Source organism: Pygocentrus nattereri, chromosome 27, assembly GCF_015220715.1.
Source record: "Pygocentrus nattereri isolate fPygNat1 chromosome 27, fPygNat1.pri, whole genome shotgun sequence".
Taxonomy (NCBI): domain Eukaryota; kingdom Metazoa; phylum Chordata; class Actinopteri; order Characiformes; family Serrasalmidae; genus Pygocentrus; species Pygocentrus nattereri.
Genome location: NC_051237.1, coordinates 25,806,098 through 25,831,795, shown reverse-complemented (window position 1 = coordinate 25,831,795; position 25,698 = coordinate 25,806,098). Strand labels below are relative to the sequence as shown.

Sequence of the window (25,698 nt, the reverse complement as noted above, 5' to 3'; positions counted from 1 at the left end):
TTCCCTTGATTCTGAATAAATACTAATGGTCTCTTGTATAACTGTGTTTTATCACCTGTCTGTGAAGCACTTTGAGCTGCGACCGGCATTAAAAGTGCTATATAAATAAAAAAGTATTATTATTATTATTATGATTAGTCAGCTAATTGGCATGAATTTTGTCTGTACTTTATTTACTAATTGGCTATTTGGCCTGAAGTTTTTGGTAGTTGCTAACTGGCAAATTGGCCTGAATTTATTATACATATTTTAGTTGCTAATTAACTACTTGGTCTGAATTGTTTCTGTACTTTAGTTACTAATTAACAGGTGTGTAAATGTCCAGTTTACGGACTTCATCCGTCTTTCTGTAAAATTCGGTAGCTTAATTTTGCTGAACTTCTCTGTAATTTTTATTACTGCTCTAAACCAATCATTGCTTTTGACTCATCTTTGCTTCTGGCTCAGCCTGCCAGACTCACTCTTCCACTTTACTCTGACCAAACCACACTGGCACACCCACATTCAACCTGGAGGAGCTGGTCAGCCCAAGAAAAACGAGAACAACAGCAGGAGAACCTTCATTCTCTTCATTCACAACAACAGATACAGATACAAGTTCATTCAGACTGAGGTGAGTACCTGCGATAAGCTGATATATGGTACATATTACTAAACAACCAACAGTTGAGATTGAACAGACAAGCCAATCAAAGTTGTAGTTTAAACTGTGTTGTTTCTTTTTTTAATTTTCCCGTTCCACCTTAAATGGTGCGGCAGTTCCATTTGGGCGCCTGAGGTGTCAATGTGACTGCTGTACCATTTAAGGTGGAATGGAAAGTTTGAATAAGAAGCTAAATTTAACTTGAAAGTTGAAAGTTTTATGAAGTGCTGTGCAAAAGTCTTGGACCATCTGAGAAAATGATGTAAACATTAGCATAAATACAAATAAACAAATAAATAACCCACTGTGACTTACTGTGTTGGCGTTAGTTTAACCATTACCAGAGCTCTGCTGGAGGAGCCGCAGTATCTACAGTGGTCGTTTGTAGCTTATCTAATCAGTCTTTCATTACATGAAATGGCTGGAGTTCACCAAGAAGCCGGCTTTACCGAAAACAATGAATATTCTGACTTATTTTTGTCTTTATTCATATTAATTCTAATGTTATCATGTTTTACTGCTGAGATTTATAGTTTCAAACCATTTTCAAGACTTCTGCACAAGACGAAGATAGAGGTTTCTCCAAAAAAATTGTTTTAACTCACAGAAACTTGTCATATCTCACTGTTACTAGCCCTGTTTTGATAGAACTGGTACTAAATTTGGAAACGTCTGGATTTCTGATAAACAGTTTCAGGCAATAACTTCTTTTTTCCCCAACTTTCTCACAGAGAGATTCAGAGGGTTTGGTGTGAAATGGTTCAGGTGTCTTTACAGTGGTGGTGATGGGAACCAGGCGTCGCCATAACTACAACACAGATATAGACATTTTATTTACCATCCAGAACCACCAGAGAACCTACACGGGTCTTCTGAGTTTATATGGAATGTTGATGATGGAAAACAGTGGAAAATCTGGAATAATGAGTTTTCTTTGGGGACTATTTTGCCGCACAGCGCCCTGCATGTCTCCCTCCACCATGAATGGAGTTGAAGTTCTCTAAACTCTCATAAAACAGCGTCTCAGTCATCAGGCAGTGAATTCAGAACCAGTTCATGTAGGAACTTTCTGTGAGGAGCTTTTAGAGGGTTAGATGTCTGGTTCCTATCACCACCACTGTGAACAGTTCTGACTCTGTAAGTTTATCTAGAACCGAGCGTTTCACACCAAACCGCTCTGAACGGTTCTGTTTACATCTTAACCAGTTAATTATGCTCATATTTAGAAGAATGAGTTGAGCTTCACGGTAACATGTGCGCACACTATTTTAAGGACTGTGAGACATGTGTTAAGGCCGTCTGAGCAGCTGACTGATTAGAATGATGTCGAACAGGTCTGACTGGATGAGGAGAGTGAGGGAGAGAGATTTGCTGTGTAGCCTTTTTGATGCAAAAAAGAGCAGAAGAAGCTTTGTGTCTGAAACAAAAGGAGATTTTGTTGGAATAAAACTGGGACTATTTAAAAAGAACTGATCTTTCTACCACATTTGCACTGCTTAAATGGGTTGAATAGGCTGTATTGTCTCAGTAAGACTGTCTCACCTGTAGTGCTGTTTCATAATCTGACGTGATTGCCACTTGCGTGGTGGCTGTTGAAACCATCTCCACCCACGCAGATGTGTAGTCTACATGATTCCTGTCCTGTCTGGCACTCTTGTGGCTCTGCGGTTCCTCATGTGCACGTGCCCTCGAGGATCTGGTCAGTGTGTACCGCTTTATTCAGTCAGTCTGCCTGCTGCGGTCCTGTTTTTAAAGGGGTCCTATTATGCTTTCCTGGTTTTTCCCTTTTCTTTAGTGTCTTGTAGCTTTTTGGGTATGTAAATATTCTGCAAAGTCCCAAAGCTCTGCGTTCCCTCCAGAGGGAGGAACTCTCTCCCACAGAACCCACTTTTCTCAGCTGCCTGAAATGTTTCCTTTGTTACAAGATGACATCATCTTGTAACACAGTCCTTGCTGCCTGCCTACTGGCAATCTTACATTACATTACATTACATTTAGCAGACGCTTTTATCCAAAGCGACTTACAAATAATGAGGTACATAGAACAAACATAGTCAGGCCTTAAAGGAGGCCAAAGGGTAATAGCGGGGTAGAGAAGGGAAGGAGGGCAAGAAGGAGATGAGGTTGGTAGTGGTTAGATTTGCAAGAGGCGATTAGAGCAAGTGCTCCCTGAAGAGCTCCGTCTTCAGGAGTTTCTTAAACATAGCGAGGGACGCCGCTGCTCTGACAGCGGAAGGTAGCTTGTTCCACCATTGGGGAATCAAGTATGAGAACAGTCTCGATTGCTTTGTGTGAATGTTTGGCAAAGCTAAGCGACGTTCATTGGAGGGCGGTGCTGTAAGCCTTTAGGAGCGAGTGCAGGTAGGAAGGAGCCTGCTCTGTTAACACCTTGTAGGCCATCGTAAGAGTTTTAAATTTGATACGAGCAGCAACCGACAACCAGGGGAGCTCAATGAGCAGTGGGGTGACATGCGCCCGTTTTGGTTGGTTAAAGACCAGACGCGCTGCAGCGTTCTGAACCATCTTCAGTGGTTTTACAGCACAGGCCGGGAGGCCCGTCAGTATGGCATTGCAGTAGTCGAGGCGTGAGATGACCACTGCTTGTACCAAGAGTTGGGTGGCTTGTTGTGTTAGAAACGGCCGTATCTGTCTGATGTTGTACAGCGCAAAGCAGCAGGACCGAGCCACCGAGGCAACATGGTGCGTAAAGGAGAGTTGGTCATCTACCATAACCCCCAGGTTCCTAGCAACCTTTGTTGGGGAGAGTGAGAGTGAGTCGATGGTTATGGTGAAGTTGTGTTGAATGGATTGTTTAGCTGGTATAACCAGAAGTTCAGACTTGGACAGGCAATCTTGGCACCCAGCACGCCCTCACACAGCGTACAGTGGCTAGAGGCTGCAGGACAGGGGCGGAACCTGGAGGGGCTGGCTGACTGATCAGAACAGAGTGGGCGAGCTGACCAATCAGAGCACACTGGGCTCATAGGCAGGCGGGGCTTAAAGACGCAGGAGCTCTAACAGAGCGTTTGAGACAGAGGGTGAATAGAGATGAACAATCTGAGAGAAATAATGTGTTTTTGGAACATTGAAGCTGTAAATCTGTTCAAGTAGAGCCCAAAAATAAAATGATGAACTTATGATGAGCATAGCTGGTCATTTTTTTAACATGCTCCAGCTGGGAATGATATGAGAGAATGATTATATTTAGAACCTTGAGTTCTGTTTAGAACCATTTCAGGCTTAAATGGTTCTCTGCATGGTAAGATGGTTCTCCACATTGATGGAGAATATATTATATATGGTTCTATATAGAATCTTTTTGAAAATGGCTCTATATAGCGCCAAAAATGGTTCTAATGTTGGTTCTTCAATGGTTATTTAATAAAGGAAATGGTTATATTTAGAACCATGAGTTCTATATGGAACCATTTCAGGCTCAACTGGTTCTCCGCATGGTGAACTTGTTCTTCAGATTGATGGAGAATGTGTTGTAAATGGGTCTGTATGGCACCAAGAAGGGTTCTGCTATTGGTTCTTCAAGGGTTCTTTAGTAAAGGGAATGGTTATATTTAGAACTATGAGTTTTTTTGTTTAATTAATTAATTCATTCATTAATTCATTCATTTTATGTTTTTTTTATTATAAAAATGAGTTTTAATTCTTAACTGATATGCAGAATGGGAATCAAAAAATGTTAAGCGGCGTGTGAAAAAGAAAAACCGTATTATGTTCATGAAATAAAACGTCCTTTGTCTGGGGTTGTTTCCATGTGACTTTTACATGGTTTTACTCGTTTTAAGTAATTTTATCTAGTAAAATTCGAAATCTAGTCTTATTTCACCGACTGGTTCTTTGGCATGTTTTAAGCATTATTTCTCAAAGCAAGCAAAATTATCAATATAGTGAGAGAATTTCACTTAAAACAAGTTAAAAAGTTTAGAAATAAGTATGTTAAAATTATACAGTAGTCTCATCACGAGAAATATTAGATATATAGACTAGATTTAAAATGATGTTGTGAGGCCTTAAACCTTTCTATACTTTTTGTACCGCAGAGCTGACTTCTCATAACTGTGAACGCAGTTACCAACTGTTTAACAGTTCAACCATGTGTGTCCCCTATGATTTTATATGTCGCTGTTGTCAGAAGAAAACCTTGTATCTCCATTTTTGCCATTTTTCAGGTTCTGACATAATTTTTGACACTTTTGGCCCTTTACAATGTATGTCAATATCATGACGCATGGACTAAAAATAAAGGCCCAAAATGACTTGGAAAATCTCTGGTTCTATTGACTTACATTAAAAGTGAAGTAGGTCTTTTCCTTCTACTGTAAAGTTACCATGTTGGAGATACGAGGTTTTCTTCCGACAACAGATATATATAAAACCTTGTATCTCCAAAATGGTGAATTTACAGGAGAAAGAAAAAACTTACATTACTCTCAATGGAAGTCAATGGAACTAGGCTTGTATGTATGTATGTTTATATGTATATAAACATATAGGAGGAGTTTTGGTTATACCGGGGAGGGATTTGGCTGTACTGGGAGGGATTTGGCTGTACTGGGAAGGGATTTGGCTGTACTGGGAAGGGATTTGGCTGTACTGGGAGGGGTTTGGCTGTACTGGGAAGGGATTTGGCTGTACTGGGAGGGGTTTGGGTTGATCAAGGTGACGATCCACGTCCGAAATGGTTTGAATGATCAGATTTGTACTGATTTTATGTGGCTTGGCCTCCAGATCTTGATACTCATGATTCATGCAGTGACCAGGTGTAAATGGGATCTCAGAGTCTGAATCTGGGTCATCCAGGGATCCATTCATAGCCAGATCACAGTGCGCCCTGGGGCTGTTTACAGCAGATTGTTCCTGCGATCAAATGAGTGTGATCTAATCACCGAAAACGCACGTGAATGCACGTACTGTATGTGCTGTAGCCCACAGTGACCATCATCACTCACAGCTCAGATCACTGTGCATCCCGCTGCATGACGAGCATGTAGTCAGCTGTGCGTCAGCGTTTGTTTTTCTGCTTAGTTATATGTTTACTACTGTTTACCTGCTGTCCCTGATCCTCGTACAGGCTTCTAAACCAGGCATGCAGTGAATGTGTGTTCATCCCTGTCTGGGTGAACAACACAAAGATAACAGTTGACACACATTCCTGTCTGTCCGGCTGTTGTGCAACAGTAACGTGATTAAAGGTGATGGGTTCATTTAAGAAGGTCTAATCTGAGTTCATTACTCAGCCCACCACAACACAGACACATTTACAGTAGCATACCTGATGGTGGGATTTTTAAATGCATGTTTGCCATGCAGAGAGACAAACCAGTGTTAACCCTTAAATAAACAAAGATTAAAATATCTGGGCAGCACCCAGTGTTCAGAATGCTGCTCATCCGGTTTGGCTGCAGGCTGGTCCATGATGACCATGTGCGTGTGCATGTTAACATGTCTGGGCTACTCTCACATGTGTAAGACCACTTCGCCATTCGTATTGCATACGGTGGCAAAAACTGCAGTACAAAAAAGGAAGCTGTAGGAAAACAGTTAGTCTTACAGTACAAATGATGTAATGGTCAGGAAAAGTTATCCTTTTGATACAAAAAGTGAATAAAGCTGTACGAAAGTTAGTATTACAGTACAAAAAGTACACATGAGTACTGCATGAGTAAAGTGCAACCATTCAACCCAGTTGATACAATTATCGTTATAAAAAAAGGAACATGTTTATATTTGCTTATTTCATCTAAACTACGTGGTTATTGGTATTTATAATGGAACATGTGCACTTGGTCAAGCTACTTGCTCCTGAATACGGCTTATTTCTGGCTGAATTTGTCAAAGATTTTAATAACATTAATTAATTCATTCATGCATTCATTTTTTTCAGGTTTCCCTTCTGCTCTGTTTTGTACAGTTTGTTTCACTGCATTAATATCAGCTTTATGTGGAATATGATCCGTGTTTAGCCTTGTAACTCACTTCAACCCCATTATTCAGTCATATATGGTGAAAACGGCTCGTGTAGTCTCTGATTTGACAGGCTGAGGTGGAAATAAACACTTTCTGAAGGTTTAGCACTCCCTTTGATTCAAAGTGTAAAGTACATTTAAAAAGAGTCTTAAGGCCTAAAATGAATTCTATTCATAAAAAGTGCCGGAGCTTAATGAATATTTTCTATGCAGCTTCTTACTGGAACGCACTCTGGCACCTGAGGCCTGATCATTCTCCTCTGTCCGACGTCTGCACGACTGGGAATGGCTGATCTGGGCCCTGAGCTGTTCTCCGAGCAGGAGCTGACCTGCTCCATCTGTCTGGACCTGTTCAGCGAGCCCGTCTCCACGCCCTGTGGACACAACTTCTGCCAGGCCTGCATCGGCGGCTACTGGGCATCCAGCTCCGTCTACACCTGCCCGCTGTGCAAGCGGCCCTTCGAGGAGCGTCCCGAGCTCAGCATCAACCGGGTGTTCGCCCACATCGCCCAGAAATACAGAGAGATCCGCTATGGGGGGCCGCCGCCCATCAAGCCGCGACAGAGGACGCTGGCCAGTGTATCCGTTCCCACAGGAGCCAGCGCAGGGTGAGTGCTTCTGTCTCCCTCAGGATCCCGACAGGATGTGACTGAAGTGCACTTGAGCAAGGCACCTAACCCCCAACCCCCTGTGTGCAAACACAGTCAGCTAAAGTTTCTGAATTCAGTTCAATTCACTACACACACTAGCAGCTGCCTTAGGTACCATAGCAACCAACAATGATACCATAGCAACTGGATAGCAGTAACCAAGCAACCAAGTCTCAGATATGTTAGCAACACTTTAGCAACCACCTAAAGTACCAGAGCAACTTTCTCGCAACAACCTAGCAATGTATGCATAGTATCATGTATAGTGTAATGTACAGTGTAATGTACAGTGTGATGTAGAGTGTAATTTATGTGATGTACAGTGTAATTTACGTGGTGTACAGTGTGATGTACAGTGTGATGTACAGTGTGATGTGTAGTGTGATGTAGAGTGTGATGTAGAGTCCTGTGATGTACAGTGTGATGTACAGTGTGATGTACAGTGTGATGTATAGTGTGATGTAGAGTGTGATGTATAGTGTGATGTATAGTGTGATGTAGAGTGTGATGTATAGTGTGATGTATAGTGTGATGTACAGTGTGATGTACAGTGTGATGTAGAGTGTGATGTATAGTGTGATGTAGAGTGTGATATAGAGTGCTGTGATGTATGTCACACAATTAATCTAATGTAATCTAATGTAATGTAAACAGAGACGAGGCTCTGTGTGATATCTGCACGGGCAGGAAGGAGAAAGCGGTCAGTTCCTGTCTGACCTGCACTGCGTCCTACTGCGAGACACATGTGCTGCCTCACCGCCAGGTGCCGTTCTACGCTTCCCACCGACTGATGGACCCCCGTGAGGCACTGCGGGGACGGACCTGCCGCGAGCACGGCCGGCTGCTGGAGGTTTACTGCAGAACTGACCAGCGCTGCATCTGCGCCATCTGCGTCCTGGAGGAACACCGGACACATACCACTGTCTCTGTACAGACCGAACGAGTGGTCAAGCAGGTTAGAGCACTTAAAACATCATTAATAATAATAATAGTAGTAATAATAATAATAATAATAACAGACCACTGTCTCTGTACAAATCAAACGAGTAGTTGAACAAATGCTAACTGTCTTCCTCCTTCCTTTATTACAGAAACTGCTGGGGAAGACTGAACTGGACATCCAGACGTCCATTGAGAGGCGAATGCTGCGGCTGACTGATCTGAAGCGCCGGCTGCAGACAGTCAGAGTAAGTCCAGCTCTAAACTGTGAACAGTACCACGTCTGACTCTTGCAGGAACTCTGTGTTGCTATTCATTCATCTCAGTATTCTGACAGAAACATTTTATTATGTACAGAAAATTTGCCAGCTGCTTAGAAGAAGCACCAAAATGCGGCCTGCGTAAAAGTTATGGCGCATTTTAAGTGTGATGTGCTGTGTTGGGTTAAACTAAGCGAATAAATACACATAGATTATACACCAAAATGACCAGACAGTGCCATATTTCAGTTTGTTCCCTATAAATCTTTCTGTTCATTTGATTTAATATTTTTCATCATTTCAGTCCTTTACCACAATGAGGGCGTTTACATGCAGTAAATAATCCAATCGTAATCAGATTATGGCAGTTATCTGATCATTCAAATGGCGGTGATCTCTTACTTTTAATCTAATCCTAGATTTTCAGCCTTGTGACTATCACTTTTTACCAGAAAACATCACCATAGCAACTACTGCTGCATATCTAACAAGCTGCAGGGTCGGTGACATTCAGTATTTCAGATCATAAACAGCACCTAAACCTGTATTAATCACAGTCTGAGTATCTAAACCTGTATTAATCACAGTCTGAGTATCTAAACCTGGATTAATTACAGTCTGAGTTTCTAAACCTGTATTAATCACAGTCTGATTATCTAAACCTGTATTAATCACAGTCTGAGTATCTAAACCAGGATTAATCACAGTCTGAGTTTCTAAACCTGGATTAATTACAGTCTGAGTATCTAAACCTGGATTAATCACAGTCTGAGTTTCTAAACCTGGATTAATTACAGTCTGAGTATCTAAACCTGGATTAATCACAGTCTGAGTTTCTAAACCTGGATTAATTACAGTCTGAGTATCTAAACCTGGATTAATTACAGTCTGATTATCTAAACCTGTATTAATCACAGTCTGAGTTTCTAAACCTTTATTAATCACAGTCTGAGTAACTAAACCTGTATTAATCACAGTCTGATTATCTAAACCTGTATTAATCACAGTCTGATTATCTAAACCTGTATTAATCACAGTCTGAGTTTCTAAACCTGTATTAATCACAGTCTGATTATCTAAACCTGTATTAATCACAGTCTGATTATCTAAACCTGTATTAATCACAGTCTGAGTACCTAAACCTGTATTAATCACAGTCTGAGTTTCTAAACCTGTATTAATTACAGTCTGATTATCTAAACCTGTATTAATCACAGTCTGATTATCTAAACCTGTATTAATCACAGTCTGAGTTTCTAAACCTGTATTAATCACAGTCTGATTATCTAAACCTGTATTAATCACAGTCTGATTATCTAAACCTGTATTAATCACAGTCTGAGTGTCAGATTTGAGCAGTTATCTGATCATTCACGTGTTTGTCTATAACATTTACTGAACATCAGATCAAATAAAGTCCAGTTCGGTCAGATTTCAACAACATTTACTGAACATCAGATCAAATAAAGTCCAGTTCGGTCAGATTTCACCAACATTTACTGAACATCAGATCAAATAAAGTCCAGTTCGGTCAGATTTCACCAACATTTACTGAACATCAGATCAAATAAAGTCCAGTTCGGTCAGATTTCACCAACATTTACTGAACATCAGATCAAATAAAGTCCAGTTCGGTCAGATTTCAACAACATTTACTGAACATCAGATCAAATAAAGTCCAGTTCGGTCAGATTTCACCAACATTTACTGAACATCAGATCAAATAAAGTCCAGTTCGGTCAGATTTCACCAACATTTACTGAACATCAGATCAAATAAAGTCCAGTTCGGTCAGATTTCAACAACATTTACTGAACATCAGATCAAATAAAGTCCAGTTCGGTCAGATTTCAACAACATTTACTGAACATCAGATCAAATAAAGTCCAGTTCGGTCAGATTTCAACAACATTTACTGAACATCAGATCAAATAAAGTCCAGTTCGGTCAGATTTCAACAACATTTACTGTCAGTTTCCTCTTTTTAGATCACGTCATGTGGAATAACTTCCCTCTGACTCACTTTCCTCTCTGACTGCTGTTTCTCTCCTCGTCCCTCCCCTGTGCGGCGTCACTCACTCAAGTCTCAGAGTTCATCGTAATGCACAGATCTGATTGGCTGAGTAGCGTCACGTGTGATATTTACACGCATGTGATTGATCTGTGAGTCTAAAGCTACAGTAAAGCCTAGAAAAGTTACACTGATTAAAACAGGACCACCCCATCAAAATGAAATAATTCTCCATAGTTTATCGGTTACAGGTCCAGGTCCGCATAGGACAGCGTCTGGGTCCAGACTTGGACCGCGGTCCACTTATTAGTGACTGCTGATCTAGACAATGTATGTTCATTTTTTCTAGTGACGTTTTTTTTTTTAAAGTTGCGCCATGAAGTTTATGTTACATTAATGCCGCGGTTGTAAAGCAGAAATCTGATTGTTGTTTGATTCCTGTAGACCTGGAGTTTCCCCATTATCTGTTTACTCAAGCGTATGAAAACACACTGAACCAATTACCGACACGATCTGATTGGCCGTTATCAGATCATAAAGTGCATGAAGGTGCACTCAGTGATGTAACCATGTGATTCAGTGGTGATTGTGATGCGGTTCCTGTGCAGAGCTACGCTCATGCCGAGCTGTCTGAGGTGGAGCAGGTCCTCGCAGACGTCACTCACTCCGTGGAGCGAATCCGCAGCGAGCTGGTGGGCGGGATCGAGCAGAAACGGGACGAAGTGATTGGCCGAGGGGAGAGGGTCACCTCCCACCTGGAGGCGGAGCTGGGGCAGCTGCAGGAGCGCAGGGCTCGACTGGAGGCCCAGGCAACTTCAGAAGATCACATTGCCTTTCTACAGGTGCACCGACGTTTTACAGGAGTTTGCTTCTTTAGGTTTGCACTGAAGCTAAGAAGCTATCGTAGCTTATACCCCAACAGTTAGCATGTTGCTGCTAACTGCGTGCCTATAAACAATATATTTGTTGTATTTAGAGACTGTAGGCTGTGGAAATGGGAAAATGGGAATTGCCCAGACAACGCATTAACTTTAAATGCATAAATTTAGGGTCATCTTACAGAAAAATAGCAAGGTGCAGGTAGAGCCGGGTTCTCTCGGTTCTGTTGGTTCTGTTCAGTCACAAAGCAGGATTTCTTACTTAGCCATCGACCTTTAAGGTTAATTTGATCTAATCCTAGAGTTTCAGTCTTGTGAGTAACAATTTACCAGAAAACATCAGCATAACAACTAGTGCTGCATATCTAACCTGCTGCAGGGCTGGTAACGTTCAGGATTAATAGCATCTAAAACCTGGATTAATCACTGTCGAAGTGTCTAAACTTAGGTTAATTATAGCCTAAGTATCTAAACCTGGATTAATCACAGTCTGAGTATCTAAACCTGGATTAATCACAGTCTGAGTATCTAAACCTGGATTAATGACAGCCTGAGTGTCTAAACCTGGATTAATCACAGTCTGAGTAACTAAACCTGGATTAATGACAGCCTGAGTGTCTAAACCTGGATTAATCACAGTCTGAGTATCTAAACCATGGATTAGTCACAGTCTGAGTATCTAAACCTGGATTAATCACAGTCTGAGTATCTAAACCATGGATTATTCACAGTCTGAGTATCTAAACCTGGATTAATCACAGTCTGAGTATCTAAACCTGGATTAATCACAGTCTGAGTATCTAAACCTGGATTAATCACAGCCCGAGTGTCTAAACCTGGATTAATCACAGTCCGAGTATCTAAACCTGGATTAATCACTGTCGAAGTGTCTAAACTTAGGTTAATTATAGCCTAAGTATCTAAACCTGAATTAATCACAGTCTGAGTATCTAAACCTGGATTAATCACAGTCTGAGTATCTAAACCTGGATTATTCACAGTCTGAGTATCTAAACCTGGATTAATCACAGTCTGATTATCTAAACCTGGATTATTCACAGTCTGAGTATCTAAACCTGGATTAATCACAGTCCGAGTATCTAAACCTGTATTAATCACAGTTTGAGTATCTAAACCTGGATTAATCACAGTCTGATTATCTAAACCTGGATTAATCACAGTCCGAGTATCTAAACCTGGATTAATCACAGTTTGAGTTTCTAAACCTGGATTAATCACAGTCTGAGTATCTAAACCTGTATTAATCACAGTCTGAGTAACTAAACCTGGATTAATCACAGCCCGAGTGTCTAAACCTGGATTAATCCCCAGATCAGTTTCTTTTTTTTCATTGTTGTTTAACTACAACCCAAAACAAATGCTGTAATATTATCTCCACAGAACAAACATTTTCTCTTTTTCTTCTGTTTCCTGGTTCCTAATTAAATCCTCTCAGTGAGCCTCTTAGAAAACACAATGGAACAGTAACATCCCAGAGGATGTTTGGGGGCCCTAAAAAGCTGCTTATATGTCTTATTAGGTAGATTCTTCATCAGTAGGACATGAAGTCTGGGAGGGTCACAAGTTCTGAGTGTTTTTTTTGTTGTTGTTGTTTCATTTTTTTGTGCAGTTACAAATTTTAAAATGCATTTTTATTTTATCGCTTGCAGTTTGCGCAGAAGGTCATGAACTAGCCGCAGACCTGTTAACGTGGTTTCTGACGCTGAAGATCACGCCGTTATTTCTAAAAGTGAACAAATTAATTGGTGTTTATTTATTTATTTGTTGCTTTTTTCAGACACTCCATTTGAGATTACTTGAAAACCTGTGGATTGACGCAGTTGTGGAGATTTAGGCACACAGTTAGCACCATGCTAATTGCTGGGATATAAGCTTCTAGTTGTTTGCTACATTAGCCTTGCAGCTCCAAGTGCTAAAACTAAAGAAGCTTCAGACACCAAACATGTCATGGCTGATTATATTTGGGGTCAGAATACACTGGGTGAAGGGGTTGATTCTGTAAAGTTTACTGATGGATTGAACATGAATCAATTGAGTAAATGTCTGACCTGTTGTGACCCGTCAGAGTTTCGAGGAGGCTAACATCTCCTACCAAGACATGGACATGCTGCACCCGCAAGAGGAGCCTGACCTGTTGCTGCACTTCTCTCTGGGGGAGGTGAAGGCTGCTTTGGGGGACATTCGGGAACGGCTGGATGATATTCACATGGGGGAAATTCACTACCGCCACTCAGGTCAGCATCGCTACCATTAATACTGCACGGTCAGTTTTTATTCATTATAGTACTCTGGCACTGCCTTTAGTCTTGGTGATGTACCTCTGTTTATGCCCACCTTTAGGGCTGTCATGCCTAGTAATGCTAGTCTTTAGATCTCTTATTCTTGCCATTGCCGGTCTTTAGGATTTTTACTCATTATTGACAGTCTTTAGAACCTTTACACTTGGTGATGCCAGCCTTGAAGACGCTTCCTTTTGGCAGTTTTGGCCTTTGAGACTCTTAAAAGTGGCTGTTTTTGTAGGGCTTGTACTCTTGGCAGGGCAGTCTTTAGGGCTTTTACTCTTGGTAGCACCAGTGTTTAGGGCTCTTACCCTTTACAGTGCTACTCTTGAGAGATTTTACTCTTGTTAGTGCCAGCCTTTAGGGCTCTTACTACTGGTAGAACACCTGTTTTAGGGCTCTCATTTTTTTGTGTGTCAGTGTTTGAGGCTCTTACTCTTGGTAGTGCTGGTTTGTAGGAATCTAACATTTGGGTGTGCAAGTCTTAGGCTGGTACTCTTTTAAAAATCTCACTTTTGGTAACACCAGTTTTAAGGCCATTACTTTTGGGGTTGCCAGCCTTTAGGACCCTTACTATAGGTGTTGCCAGCCTTTAGGACCCTTACACTAGGCGTTACCAGCCTTTAGGACCATTACTCTAGGAATTATCTGCATTTAGGACCATTACTCTAGGTGTTGCCAGCCTTTAGGACATTACTCTAGGTGTTGCCAGCCTTTAGGACCATTACTCTAGGTGTTGCCAGCCTTTAGGACATTACTCTAGGTGTTGCCAGCCTTTAGGACCATTACTCTAGGCATTACCAGCCTTTTGGACCATTACTCTAGGCATTATCTGCCTTTAGAACCATTACTCTAGGTGTTATCTCCCTTTAGGACCATTACTCTAGGCATTATCTGCCTTTAGAACCATTACTCTAGGTGTTATCTCCCTTTAGGACCATTACTCTAGGCATTATCTGCCTTTAGAACCATTACTCTAGGTGTTATCTCCCTTTAGGACCATTACTCTAGGCTTTACCAGCCTTTAGGACCATTACTCTAGGTGTTATCTGCCATTAGGACGTTTACTCAAGGCGTTACCAGCCTTTAGAACCATTACTCTAGGCATTGCCAGCCTTTAGGACCATTACTCTAGGCATTACCAGCCTTTAGGACCCTTACTCTAGGTGTTACCAGCCTGTAGGAGCCTTAATCTAGGCGTTGCCAGCCTTTAGGACCCTTAAACTAGGCATTGCCAGCCATTAGAACCATTACTCTAGGCATTATTAGCCTTTTGGACCCTTGCTCTAGGTGCTGCCAGCTTTTAGGACCCTTACTGGCACTGAGGAATTCTGATCCACACTGTGATGATAGTTAGACTGATCAAACCTTGCGGCCAAGATCATCAACAGGTCTCGGGGGTAAAGGCTGGTCACAGGGAAACCACTCTCACCATGACAAGAGAAAGATTTGCTCCAGTTATTTTCTGTTTCATCATAAAGCTGCAGGCGGCTGCGGCAGAGTTGGTTTTTGTGTGGAGCACAGTGAATCAGCAGGATGACAGAGAGTTCAGGAATCTGTGTTTAGTCACTCTGAGTGTCTTTGTTTGTTAGTTTTGATGTTCTGGGGGAATCTTCTCTGATTCCCAGGGATGTACATTTCTTATGAATCTATTAAATTTTGATTCTTTAGGACATTTTTCATTAACTCTTTATTCAAAAGATCCACTGTTTGCTTTGTAGATGCTCACCTTGCATTTCTAGATAAACTATAATCGAGTGTCGGACTGAGGTGAGGTCAGTGATTCAGTGATTCATCATCAAATCTCAAAATGTACCATGACTAATTTTGCTCATGATTGTTAGGAAGCGATTCAGCAAAAAATCTTTAAAAGCGATTTCTATTAAATGATTTAACCAAACCGCCTATTTTTCATGATTCTGTCAGATCATGATTCATTTGGAAATAAAGACATTAACGGCAGATATAGAACATTTCTAGATTGCACACTTTATTGACTTTCACTATTATTGATCATAACCGATTCTGACATTCCATAATCGATGCAGGTGAATCGGCACCTTTACACCGCTGCATTGGTGTGTTTCTACACCTCCACTAATTCCTGCCATAGTTCTGCTCCACACCCATGTTTGTGGAAGAAGGTGAAAGGTGTTTCTTTGAGCTGCTGAGATGTTTATGAGGAAGAACAGTGCGTGACTTGAGTTCACAGAGCTGACTCTTCCACAAAAACATGCCCGGAAAACTTGTTTTACACCCAGGAAATAGCAGCTCTGTGAAATATTAGATACAAACCACTCTGTGGTTTTTACATCTGAGTCAAATATAAACTGTCCAGACTTCAATTAAAAATAACTCAAGACTCAAAAGAGCTAATAAAATATTACAATCATCCAACAACATCAAACAATCATAACTGAAAAACTGCAAAAGCATCAAATATAAAATAATCATAATTTTAAAAATCTTCCATCTTCCACTTCCGTGGCCACAGGTGTATAGAACCAAGCAAATTTTTCATTAGTGAAAGAATGGGTCGCTCTCAGGAGCTCAATGAGTTCCAGCGTGGTACCGTGATCAGACGCCACCTGTGCAGCAAGTCCAGTCGTGAAATTTCCTCACTACTAAATATTCCACAGTCCACTGTCAGTGGGATTATAACAAAGTGGAAGCGAGTGGATGCTGAGGGGCATAGTGCACAGAGGTCACCGACTTTCTGCAGAGTCCATCACTACAGACCTCCAAACTTCATGTGGCCTTCAGATCAGCTCAATAACAGCGTAGAGAGCTTCATGGAATGGGTTTCCATGGCCGAGCAGCTGCATCCAAGCCTTACATCACCAAGCGCAATGCAAAGCGTGGAATGCAGTGGAGTAAAGCGCCGCCACTGGACTCTAGAGCAGTGGAGACGTGTTCTTTGGAGTGACCAATCACGCTTCTCTGTCTGGAAATGGAGTCTGGGTTTGGTGGTTGCCGGGAGACGGTACTTGTCTGACTGCATTGTGCCGAGTGTAAAGTTTGGTGGAGGGGGGATCATGGTGTGGGGTTGTGTTTCAGGAGTTGGGCTCGGCCCCTTAGTTCCAGTGAAAGGAACTCTTAAAGCTTCAGCACCAAGAGATTTTGGACAATTTCACGCTCCCAACTTTGTGGGAACAGTTTGGTGACGGCCCCTTCCTGTTCCAACATGACTGCACACCAGTGCACAAAGCAGGTCCATAAAGACGTGGATGAGCCAGTTTGGTGTGGAAGAACTTGACTGGCCTGCACAGAGTCCTGACCTCAACCCAATAGAACCCCTTTGGGATGCCAGGCCTTCTCGTCCAACATCAGCGTCTGACCTCACAAATGTGCTTCTGGAAGAACGGTCAAAAATTCCCATAAACACTCCTAACCCTTGTGGAAAGCCTTCCCAGAAGAGCTGAAGCTGTTATAGCTGCAAAGGGTGGGTGACATCATATTAAACCCTACGGATTAAGAATGGGATGTCACTCGGGTTCATATGCGTGTGAAGGCAGACGAGCGAATACTTTTGGTAATTAAATTGTGCATTACTATTATCAATAATTATTGATAATTATTATTATAATTAATAACAACAACAACAGCAGCAGGTTTTTGTAAAAAGGTGTCTTTGTCTGTATGTTGTCTGTCTAATCTTATGTTGGTGGACCACTCCTGGTCAAATTCCATGTTGTTGTTTATCTTCTGAGTGTAAATAAGTTACACATCCTCTACGGAGACACACTGCTGCACATTTTAACACACACTTACTGTTTATTTACTGAATCTAATATATCGGGGAAAGTAAGACACATAAAATGCGTTTATAACTCAATTTATTTCCAGTTAAACTCTCTGTAAAGGGTGCCCACACTTTTGCATATGACTGTAAGTGTCGCTGCTGATACGGCGACGTTTATAAAATGCAGAAATAAGCATTAGATCTGTAATATTTACAGATGGAGAACAGTGAATAAAACATTCTGGAGGTCAATAAATACATCAGCAAATATCAGTTATCATCTGCTTTTAATGTAATAATCATCATCATAATAATAAAAGCAATAATAGTAATACAGAAGTCAGTTTCCCTGTATTGTCGGTTTAACCTCTGTTTTGTGCATAAAAACAAATCAGACGTGTGTTCAGCACCGTTTCTGTCGGCTGTGTAATTCCGTCTGTGGTATTTCCCAGTGTTAACCTCTTAACCTCTCCAGAGTGTGTGTTGGTTTGTCCATCTGAATTTTCGTGACCAAATCATAAGGCAAATTATTCAGTAACTGCATGAAATAAATGTACATTTTTATTTTATTTATACGTAAAATCTCCCCTCAAACGAACAGAAGGTGTGTTTTATGATCTACACGTCACTACATGCTTATAATTCACTGCTGAAAGCCAAAAATCTCCAACGCTCTTTGTGTTATTTTCTAAAAGTGATGTTTCCAGAGCAGATCACTGATGAGACGCCGTCTGTTTATAGTTTAGAGCCCAGATTTGGGGAAAAACGGGTCGACTTTCAGTAGAAAAACAAAGTTCAGCTTCTTTTATTATAAGGGTTTAAAATGACATCACCGTCTATTAGACTGGAGAGAAGAGCTACAGCCTCACATGACGCCCAGCTTCTGAATGGAGCTTATGGAATATGAACGTTATGAGGAACATGACCAAGTGCGGTTTGGGACCACCGGTGGTCCCGAGGAGTTAAAAAGGTTGTCGTCACTGTTGTTGTACAATGTGGAAAGTAGGCGTCTCCAAACTTTTGACTGCTCTGGAGTGAATCCCCGCAGGTTTTCCTGTGAGAGACTCTAAAGGTGTGTTTTCTGTTGGCGTGTGGTTACAGTGTCCTCGCTGCCGGAGTCTGAGAGCATGATGAGTATTCGATCTATGAAGAAGAAGGAGTTTTCGCTCAGAGGTGAGTCCACAGCTCAGTTAACACACGATAAACACAGTGAATCTGCAGCAAAGCACTGATCATTTTTACTGCACGACTGATCGCCCACCGTGCTCCAAAAACCCACAATAACTCACCACCCAAACAGTACCTGCTCTGTGAGGGTCCATGGGGGTCCTGACCACTGAAGAACAGGGTAACAGAGTATCAGAGAAACAGATGGACTACAGTCTGTAACTGTAGAACTACAGAGTGCAGTTATACAGTAAGTGGAGCTGATAAAGTGGACAGTGAGCGTAGAAACGAGGAGGTGGTCATGATGTTACGGCTGACTGGTGCATAATGCATTAATAGAGCTCTGGGGCTGTATTAAACTAACATACTATCTTTAGTCCTAAGTTAAGATCTTATCAAATCTTATCTTGACTTAGGAATTTTATGTTATGTTACAGAATCTTATCTGTATCTTATCTAAGAAGTCACAAACTAGTCAATTGAGGTCAGTAACCAACTGTTATGTCCATTACCAAGCAATGACAGACGCACAGCTGAAACGTAAAGACGCAAGGTAGTTATCTAGACTAATAATAATATAATAATAATACTTTTATTTTATAAAGCGCCTTTCAAGAGACCCAAGGACACTGTACAATACAAAAAAAGTAAAACAGATAATACATTAAGATTTATAACAATATATAAAATAAACTAAGAAAAAAATATATATATAAAATAACAACAATAAAAATAAAACAATAATAAAAGACTTAACTAAAATAAATAGAAGTTCGAGAGAAATTCTCACTCAAATGCTAGCTGGAAGAGATAGGTTTTAAGACCGGCTTTAAAACATGATAGAGATGATGATGTACGGAGCTGTAGTGGAAGCCCATTCCAGAGTTTTGGGCCAGCAACACCAAACGCTCTATCACCTAGAGTACGGAATTTTGTAGAAGGCACAATTAGGAGATGAGAGTAAGAGGAGCGTAAAGTGCGAGTTGGAACATACATCTGAAGTAGATTACCCAAATAAGTGGGGGCAAGATCATGGAGAGATTTAAAAACAGTTACCAGTATTTTATACTGTACTCTAAACTGGACTGGAAGCCAGTGGAGATCCCTCAATACTGGTGTAATATGTTCCCAAGATCTTTTATGGGTCAACACCCTAGCAGCAGAGTTTTGCACATACTGCAGTCTGTTTAAAAGCCGGGTAGGGAGACCATGCAACACTGCATTACAATAGTCTAATCTAGAGGTCACGAATGCATGAGTAATGATCTCAGCAGCAGCAGAAGACAGAAATGGGCGAATTCTGGAAATGTTCTTTAAATGAAAAAAAGGCTGTTTTGCAGACATTTTTTATGTGGGGTTCGAACGACAGTGTTGTGTCAAAAATTACACCCAGATTTCGAACCTGAGCAGAGGAGGAGACAACAAACCCTGGTATAGAGAACCCAGTGTATAGACTAGTTATCTAGCTGCTGTTACTGATGTAAAAAAGGTCAAAACAAAACTAAATTGTGATAAACTCTAAGTTAGAATACTGTGAGAGCACCCTCTGCTGTTTATCAGAGCGCCCCCTGCGGTTAATCAGAGCACCCCTGCTGTTTATCAGAGCACCCCTTGCTGTTTATCAAAGCTCCCCCTGCTGTTTATCAAAGCGTTGCCGCTCCCCAGTTTCAGTCTCCATTTCCCAAACTCTTTAGCCGAGCACGCTGACGTTCCTCCTCAGACACACGTTCAGCTCCGCTTCCTCATTGTTCATCACCATCACTGTAATATTCCAACATCAACATTAACACAGGAAGGTGATCAAAGGGGCGGTGGAGTTCGAGTCGGCAGCGTCTGAGATTTTTAAAATGCAGAGTTAGAAAAGAAAAACATCTCCCAGTGAAAGTCGCGTTTTACAGTAGAAATAAATGGAGCTCATTATGCTGGTAGTGAACTACGCTGCCTGACTCAGCCGCCTCAAAACCAGAGAAACGGACATTAAACAGAAGTTCGGACCCTGTTGGGCTTCATCCTAAAGTTAGGACAGGATTTAGGAGGTTTAGTCTAGTCAGGATGTTTGTGTGATGCCTCTGAACACCCAGATGCCTCTGAACTCCCAGATGCCTCTGAACACTCAGAAGCCTTAGAACTCCCAGACGCCTCTGAACTCCCAGACGCCTCTGAACTCCCAGACGCCTCTGAACTACCAGATGCCTCTGAACTCTCAGATGCCTCTGAACTCTCAGATGCCTCTGAACTCCCAAATGCCTTTGAACTCCCAGATGCCTCTGAACTCCCAGACGCCTCTGAACTTAGAGATGCCTCTGAACTCCCAGACTAGACAGAGCCTGCTCAACTGTGTGGGGTCTTTTTTATGTCACAGCAGGGTCAACTCGCTCCTGAACCACCTCATTCAGTAGTTATACAGCAGTTAGCTCCGCCCACACAGTCTGATTTTCTTTGTTCTTTACTTTAGCGATGTGTTCCCACTTAAACATCATCAGAATCTGTATTTATTGATGTTTTCTTTATTCTACAGATCTTCGGAAGATCAAATCAAGTAAGGCGATTTTTTTATACTTAATTTACTCATTGATATGTTTGAGTGTCTGATAGTTTTATTCAGTGTAGAGATTAATTCTGTACCTATCTAACATAAAACAAACATGTGGGACCTTAGAGGGATGGAATGTCATATTTATTGTAGGGATGCACCAATTATGATTGTTTATAGGCCATTATTTGTTTGTCTTCAATGCTATTTGTAAACGTTCGCTCATTCTGGAATTGTATTATATTGTATATATTGTATATTGACAACAAAGTTCGCAATGTAAAATGTCAAATATTGTGTTTTTGTGCTGCTTTCAGTTTTATACAGGCCGAACTGAATTTATTATTTAGCATTTCACATACTGTCCCAACGGGATTGTAAATAGGTTGACTGTAAATAGGGGTTGTTGTATGGACAGAATGACCGCGGCTGATGTGTTTAGCTATGCTAATGTACTTCAGTTTATAGGTAACAGTGAGTCTTACAGTATCGGAAACCACATCATCAAGTCTGTTACAGGTGCTGAACACCTCCACAGGTTGAGGCCAATGGCAATTAGCGGAATGCTAAGTGGCAATGCTAATGAGCTGCTATCACTTGTTAGCTACGTTAGCCTCATAGCGCTTCCAGACGCTGATCTATCAGTTTAATAGAGCTCATTCCCATTATCCTCTCTAATTCCATCAATATTGTAATTGTGTGAAAATGTGCAGCTTGTTTTTAAGACTTCTCAGTTTTTGACTCTGCTGATCTCTCGTTAGGTCACAAAAAGGTGAAAGGCTATCTAGGTAAGCAACTTTTCATCTCTTTTCATTCAAACATTTCAGAATTTTAGTTCATTTTAATGAATACGCAGTGGTTACCTTTCACGGGGGGAACCACTGACTCCACCTTCAACACTGTTCCATACTGCATTAGCTCATGAAAGGTTTATCAGATGAGATCTCGGGGGGGTGAAGGCCTGACTCAGCATAACCGCTGACCTTAGCAGAACTTAACCCAGATGTTGTACAATCTGTTGTATTTCCCTCTTAAACTTGAATTAAATGGTCATACCTGGTTAGAAAGATGTGTCTGGCTCATTTGTGGGCCACATCCTTGGTTTGTTCTGGCCCAGTATACGGCTGGGTCCTCGGGCCCAGAACTGGCCCACATGCCGTAAAGGGAGTCAAACTGAAGGATACGGCCCAAATCTGGTCTGAATTTGGCCCAACTACTATGTTGGTTCACAGTATTCACACTAGAGCTGTCCCACAAATGTAGACATGAGGCAAAACGGTATGAAGCTGTCCAAGATCTGACCCTGTTCTACCTGGTAGTCAACCAACACTCACATAGGGAAGCTAGAATCGGCCCAAAACTGTCTGCTATCTGGGTAGAGTAAGCCATAGCAATACAATACTCTAAAAAACATTACCTAGCAACTTAGTACGTCTTTTAGAGTAAATCCAGCTGTGATGCAGTAAAATAGTCAGCTATCTAGCAATATTAGTAAATCTCCTGGAGTAATTTCAGTCACAATACAGTAGCCAGTGGTGTGGCCTGTGTGTGTAAACTGTTATGTACCAAAACTGATAGCAGTTTTAAATACACTGTGTTATAAATATTTGGCCATACCGCCCACAGCCAACACCTGATGCAAAGCAAAGAGTCAGACAAGGCAATTAAACTTAAAATGTATGCATGTTATATTCAAAATTCTCAAAGCACTGCATTGCAAACTTTGCTTGGTTAGCTGAGGGCGAGTCCGTTCCGACTAAATAATCCCCTCGTCTTTTGTGTGGCGTTCAGCATTGAAATGGAACCCATATTTTAGCTTCAAATACAACAGACTGATATTTTACACTGTAAAATGTACTGGCAGTGCCATCCGAGCGTAGGCCATGAAGACACAGCAGGCTTTTATTTGAAATCAGCAAACAGTCAACATTGTTTTTATTCCTTCAGAGGACATAACTCTGAACCCGGTGACCGCATACCCGTTCCTCATCCTCTCCGAGGACCGGAAGCAGCTGAAGCGCGGAGAGAAGCTGCAGTTCTTCAGGAACAGCCCTCAACGCTTTGACGTGTGGTCCTGCATCACCGCCAAAGAGGGATACGAGTCAGGGCGACACTACTGGGAGGTTAGAGCAACACTCACACTCACTGGCCACTTTAATGGAAACCCCTACCTTGTACTTCATTAACTGGCCACTTTATTAGAAACACCTACCTTGTGCTTCCACTAACTGGCCACTATATTAGAAACACCTACCTTGTGCTTCCACTAACTGGCCACTATATTAGAAACACCTACCTTGTGCTTCCATTAACTGGCCACTTTATTAGAAACACCTACCTTGTGCTTCCACTAACTGGCCACTATATTAGAAACACCTACCTTGTGCTTCCACTAACTGGCCACTTTATTAGAAACACCTACCTTGTGCTTCCACTCACTGGCCACTTTATTAGAAACACCTACCTTGTGCTTCCATTAACTGGCCACTTTATTAGAAACACCTACCTTGTGCTTCCACTAACTGGCCACTATATTAGAAACACCTACCTTGTGCTTCCACTAACTGGCCACTTTATTAGAAACACCTTCCTTGTTCTTCCACTAATTGGCCAATTTATTATTATACATTTTAGCCTCGTAGCTAGAGCGCTAAAACTAAAGAAGCTAAGTGTGTGTCTGTCTCTGGTTTACCTGTGCAGGTGAATGTAGGGGATAATAAGGACTGGAAGGTGGGAGTCGTGCGAGAGTCAGCTCAGAGGAAGGGTCTGTTCGATATGAGTCCAGCTAATGGTTACTTTGCTTTATGGTGGAACAGCAACCATCTGCGTGCCGTCACCACCCCCCCGCTCACTAAGGTCAAGGGCACGAACCGCCTGCGCCATGTGGGCGTTTACCTGGACTGTGAGGAGGGTCAGGTAACCTTCTTTAACGCCAAGACAGGCTCAGAGGTGTACACCTTCACCGCACCCACCGCCTTCTCCGAGAGAATGTACCCTCTATTCGGAACTGCAGATAAAGAGGTTCCTCTGGTTCTGCTAACTGCAGTCCCTCACTTCACTGAGTGAAGTCTGGAAGGTAAACCCAGTGTTTCCCTATTTCAGTCCAGTAAGAAACTCTAGAACAGACTCGGTTTATATCACAATACCTACATTTAGAGTCGGTTATTCATTCAGCCTAATGAGAAACTGTAGAACGGACTCGGTTTATATCACAATACCTACATTTAGAGTCGGTTATTCATTCAGCCTAATGAGAAACTGTAGAACGGACTCGGTTTATATCACAATACCTACATTTAGAGTCGGTTATTCATTCAGTCTAACGAGAAACTGTAGAACTGACTCGGTTTATATCACAATACCTACATTTAGAGTCGGTTATTCATTCAGCCTAATGAGAAACTGTAGAACAGACTCGGTTTATATCACAATACCTACATTTAGAGCCGGTTATTCATTCAGCCTAATGAGAAACTGTAGAACGGACTCGGTTTATATCACAATACCTACATTTAGAGCCGGTTATTCATTCAGCCTAATGAGAAACTGTAGAACGGACTCGGTTTATATCACAATACCTACATTTAGAGCCGGTTATTCATTCAGCCTAATGAGAAACTGTAGAACAGACTCGGTTTATATCACAATACCTACATTTAGAGCCGGTTATTCATTCAGCCTAATGAGAAACTGTAGAACAGACTCGGTTTATATCACAATACCTACATTTAGAGCCGGTTATTCATTCAGCCTAATGAGAAACTGTAGAACGGACTCGGTTTATATCACAATACCTACATTTAGAGTCGGTTATTCATTCAGCCTAATGAGAAACTGTAGAACGGACTCGGTTTATATCACAATACCTACATTTAGAGTCGGTTATTCATTCAGTCTAATGAGAAACTGTAGAACGGACTCGGTTTATATCACAATACCTACATTTAGAGTCGGTTATTCATTCAGTCTAATGAGAAACTGTAGAACGGACTCGGTTTATATCACAATACCTACATTTAGAGTCGGTTATTCATTCAGTCTAATGAGAAACTGTAGAACGGACTCGGTTTATATCACAATACCTACATTTAGAGTCGGTTATTCATTCAGCCTAATGAGAAACTGTAGAACGGACTCGGTTTATATCACAATACCTACATTTAGAGCCGGTTATTCATTCAGTCTAATGAGAAACTGTAGAAAAGACTCGGTTTATATCACAATACCTACATTTAGAGTCGGTTATTCATTCAGCCTAATGAGAAACTGTAGAACAGACTCGGTTTATATCACAATACCTACATTTAGAGTCGGTTATTCATTCAGCCTAATGAGAAACTGTAGAACGGACTCGGTTTATATCACAATACCTACATTTAGAGTCGGTTATTCATTCAGTCTAATGAGAAACTGTAGAACGGACTCGGTTTATATCACAATACCTACATTTAGAGTTGGTTATTCATTCAGTCTAATGAGAAACTGTAGAACGGACTCGGTTTATATCACAATACCTACATTTAGAGTCGGTTATTCATTCAGTCTAATGAGAAACTGTAGAACGGACTCGGTTTATATCACAATACCTACATTT

The 25,698-nt window shown here is 41.4% G+C and overlaps 1 protein-coding gene across 1 annotated transcript; it reads left to right on the top strand.

The window, feature by feature from the left end:
* The first annotated feature begins 576 nt into the window (after positions 1-576).
* LOC108438873 (E3 ubiquitin/ISG15 ligase TRIM25) lies at positions 577-24,273 on the top strand. Its single transcript, XM_017716958.2, has 11 exons — positions 577-613; positions 6,838-7,232; positions 7,929-8,229; positions 8,366-8,461; positions 11,093-11,326; positions 13,449-13,617; positions 18,506-18,577; positions 21,090-21,110; positions 21,866-21,892; positions 23,052-23,227; positions 23,805-24,273. Exons 2-11 carry the CDS (start codon positions 6,910-6,912, stop codon positions 24,168-24,170), a joined length of 1,785 nt encoding a protein of 594 aa, XP_017572447.1. The 5' UTR covers positions 577-613; positions 6,838-6,909; the 3' UTR covers positions 24,171-24,273.
* The last annotated feature ends 1,425 nt before the right edge of the window (positions 24,274-25,698 follow it).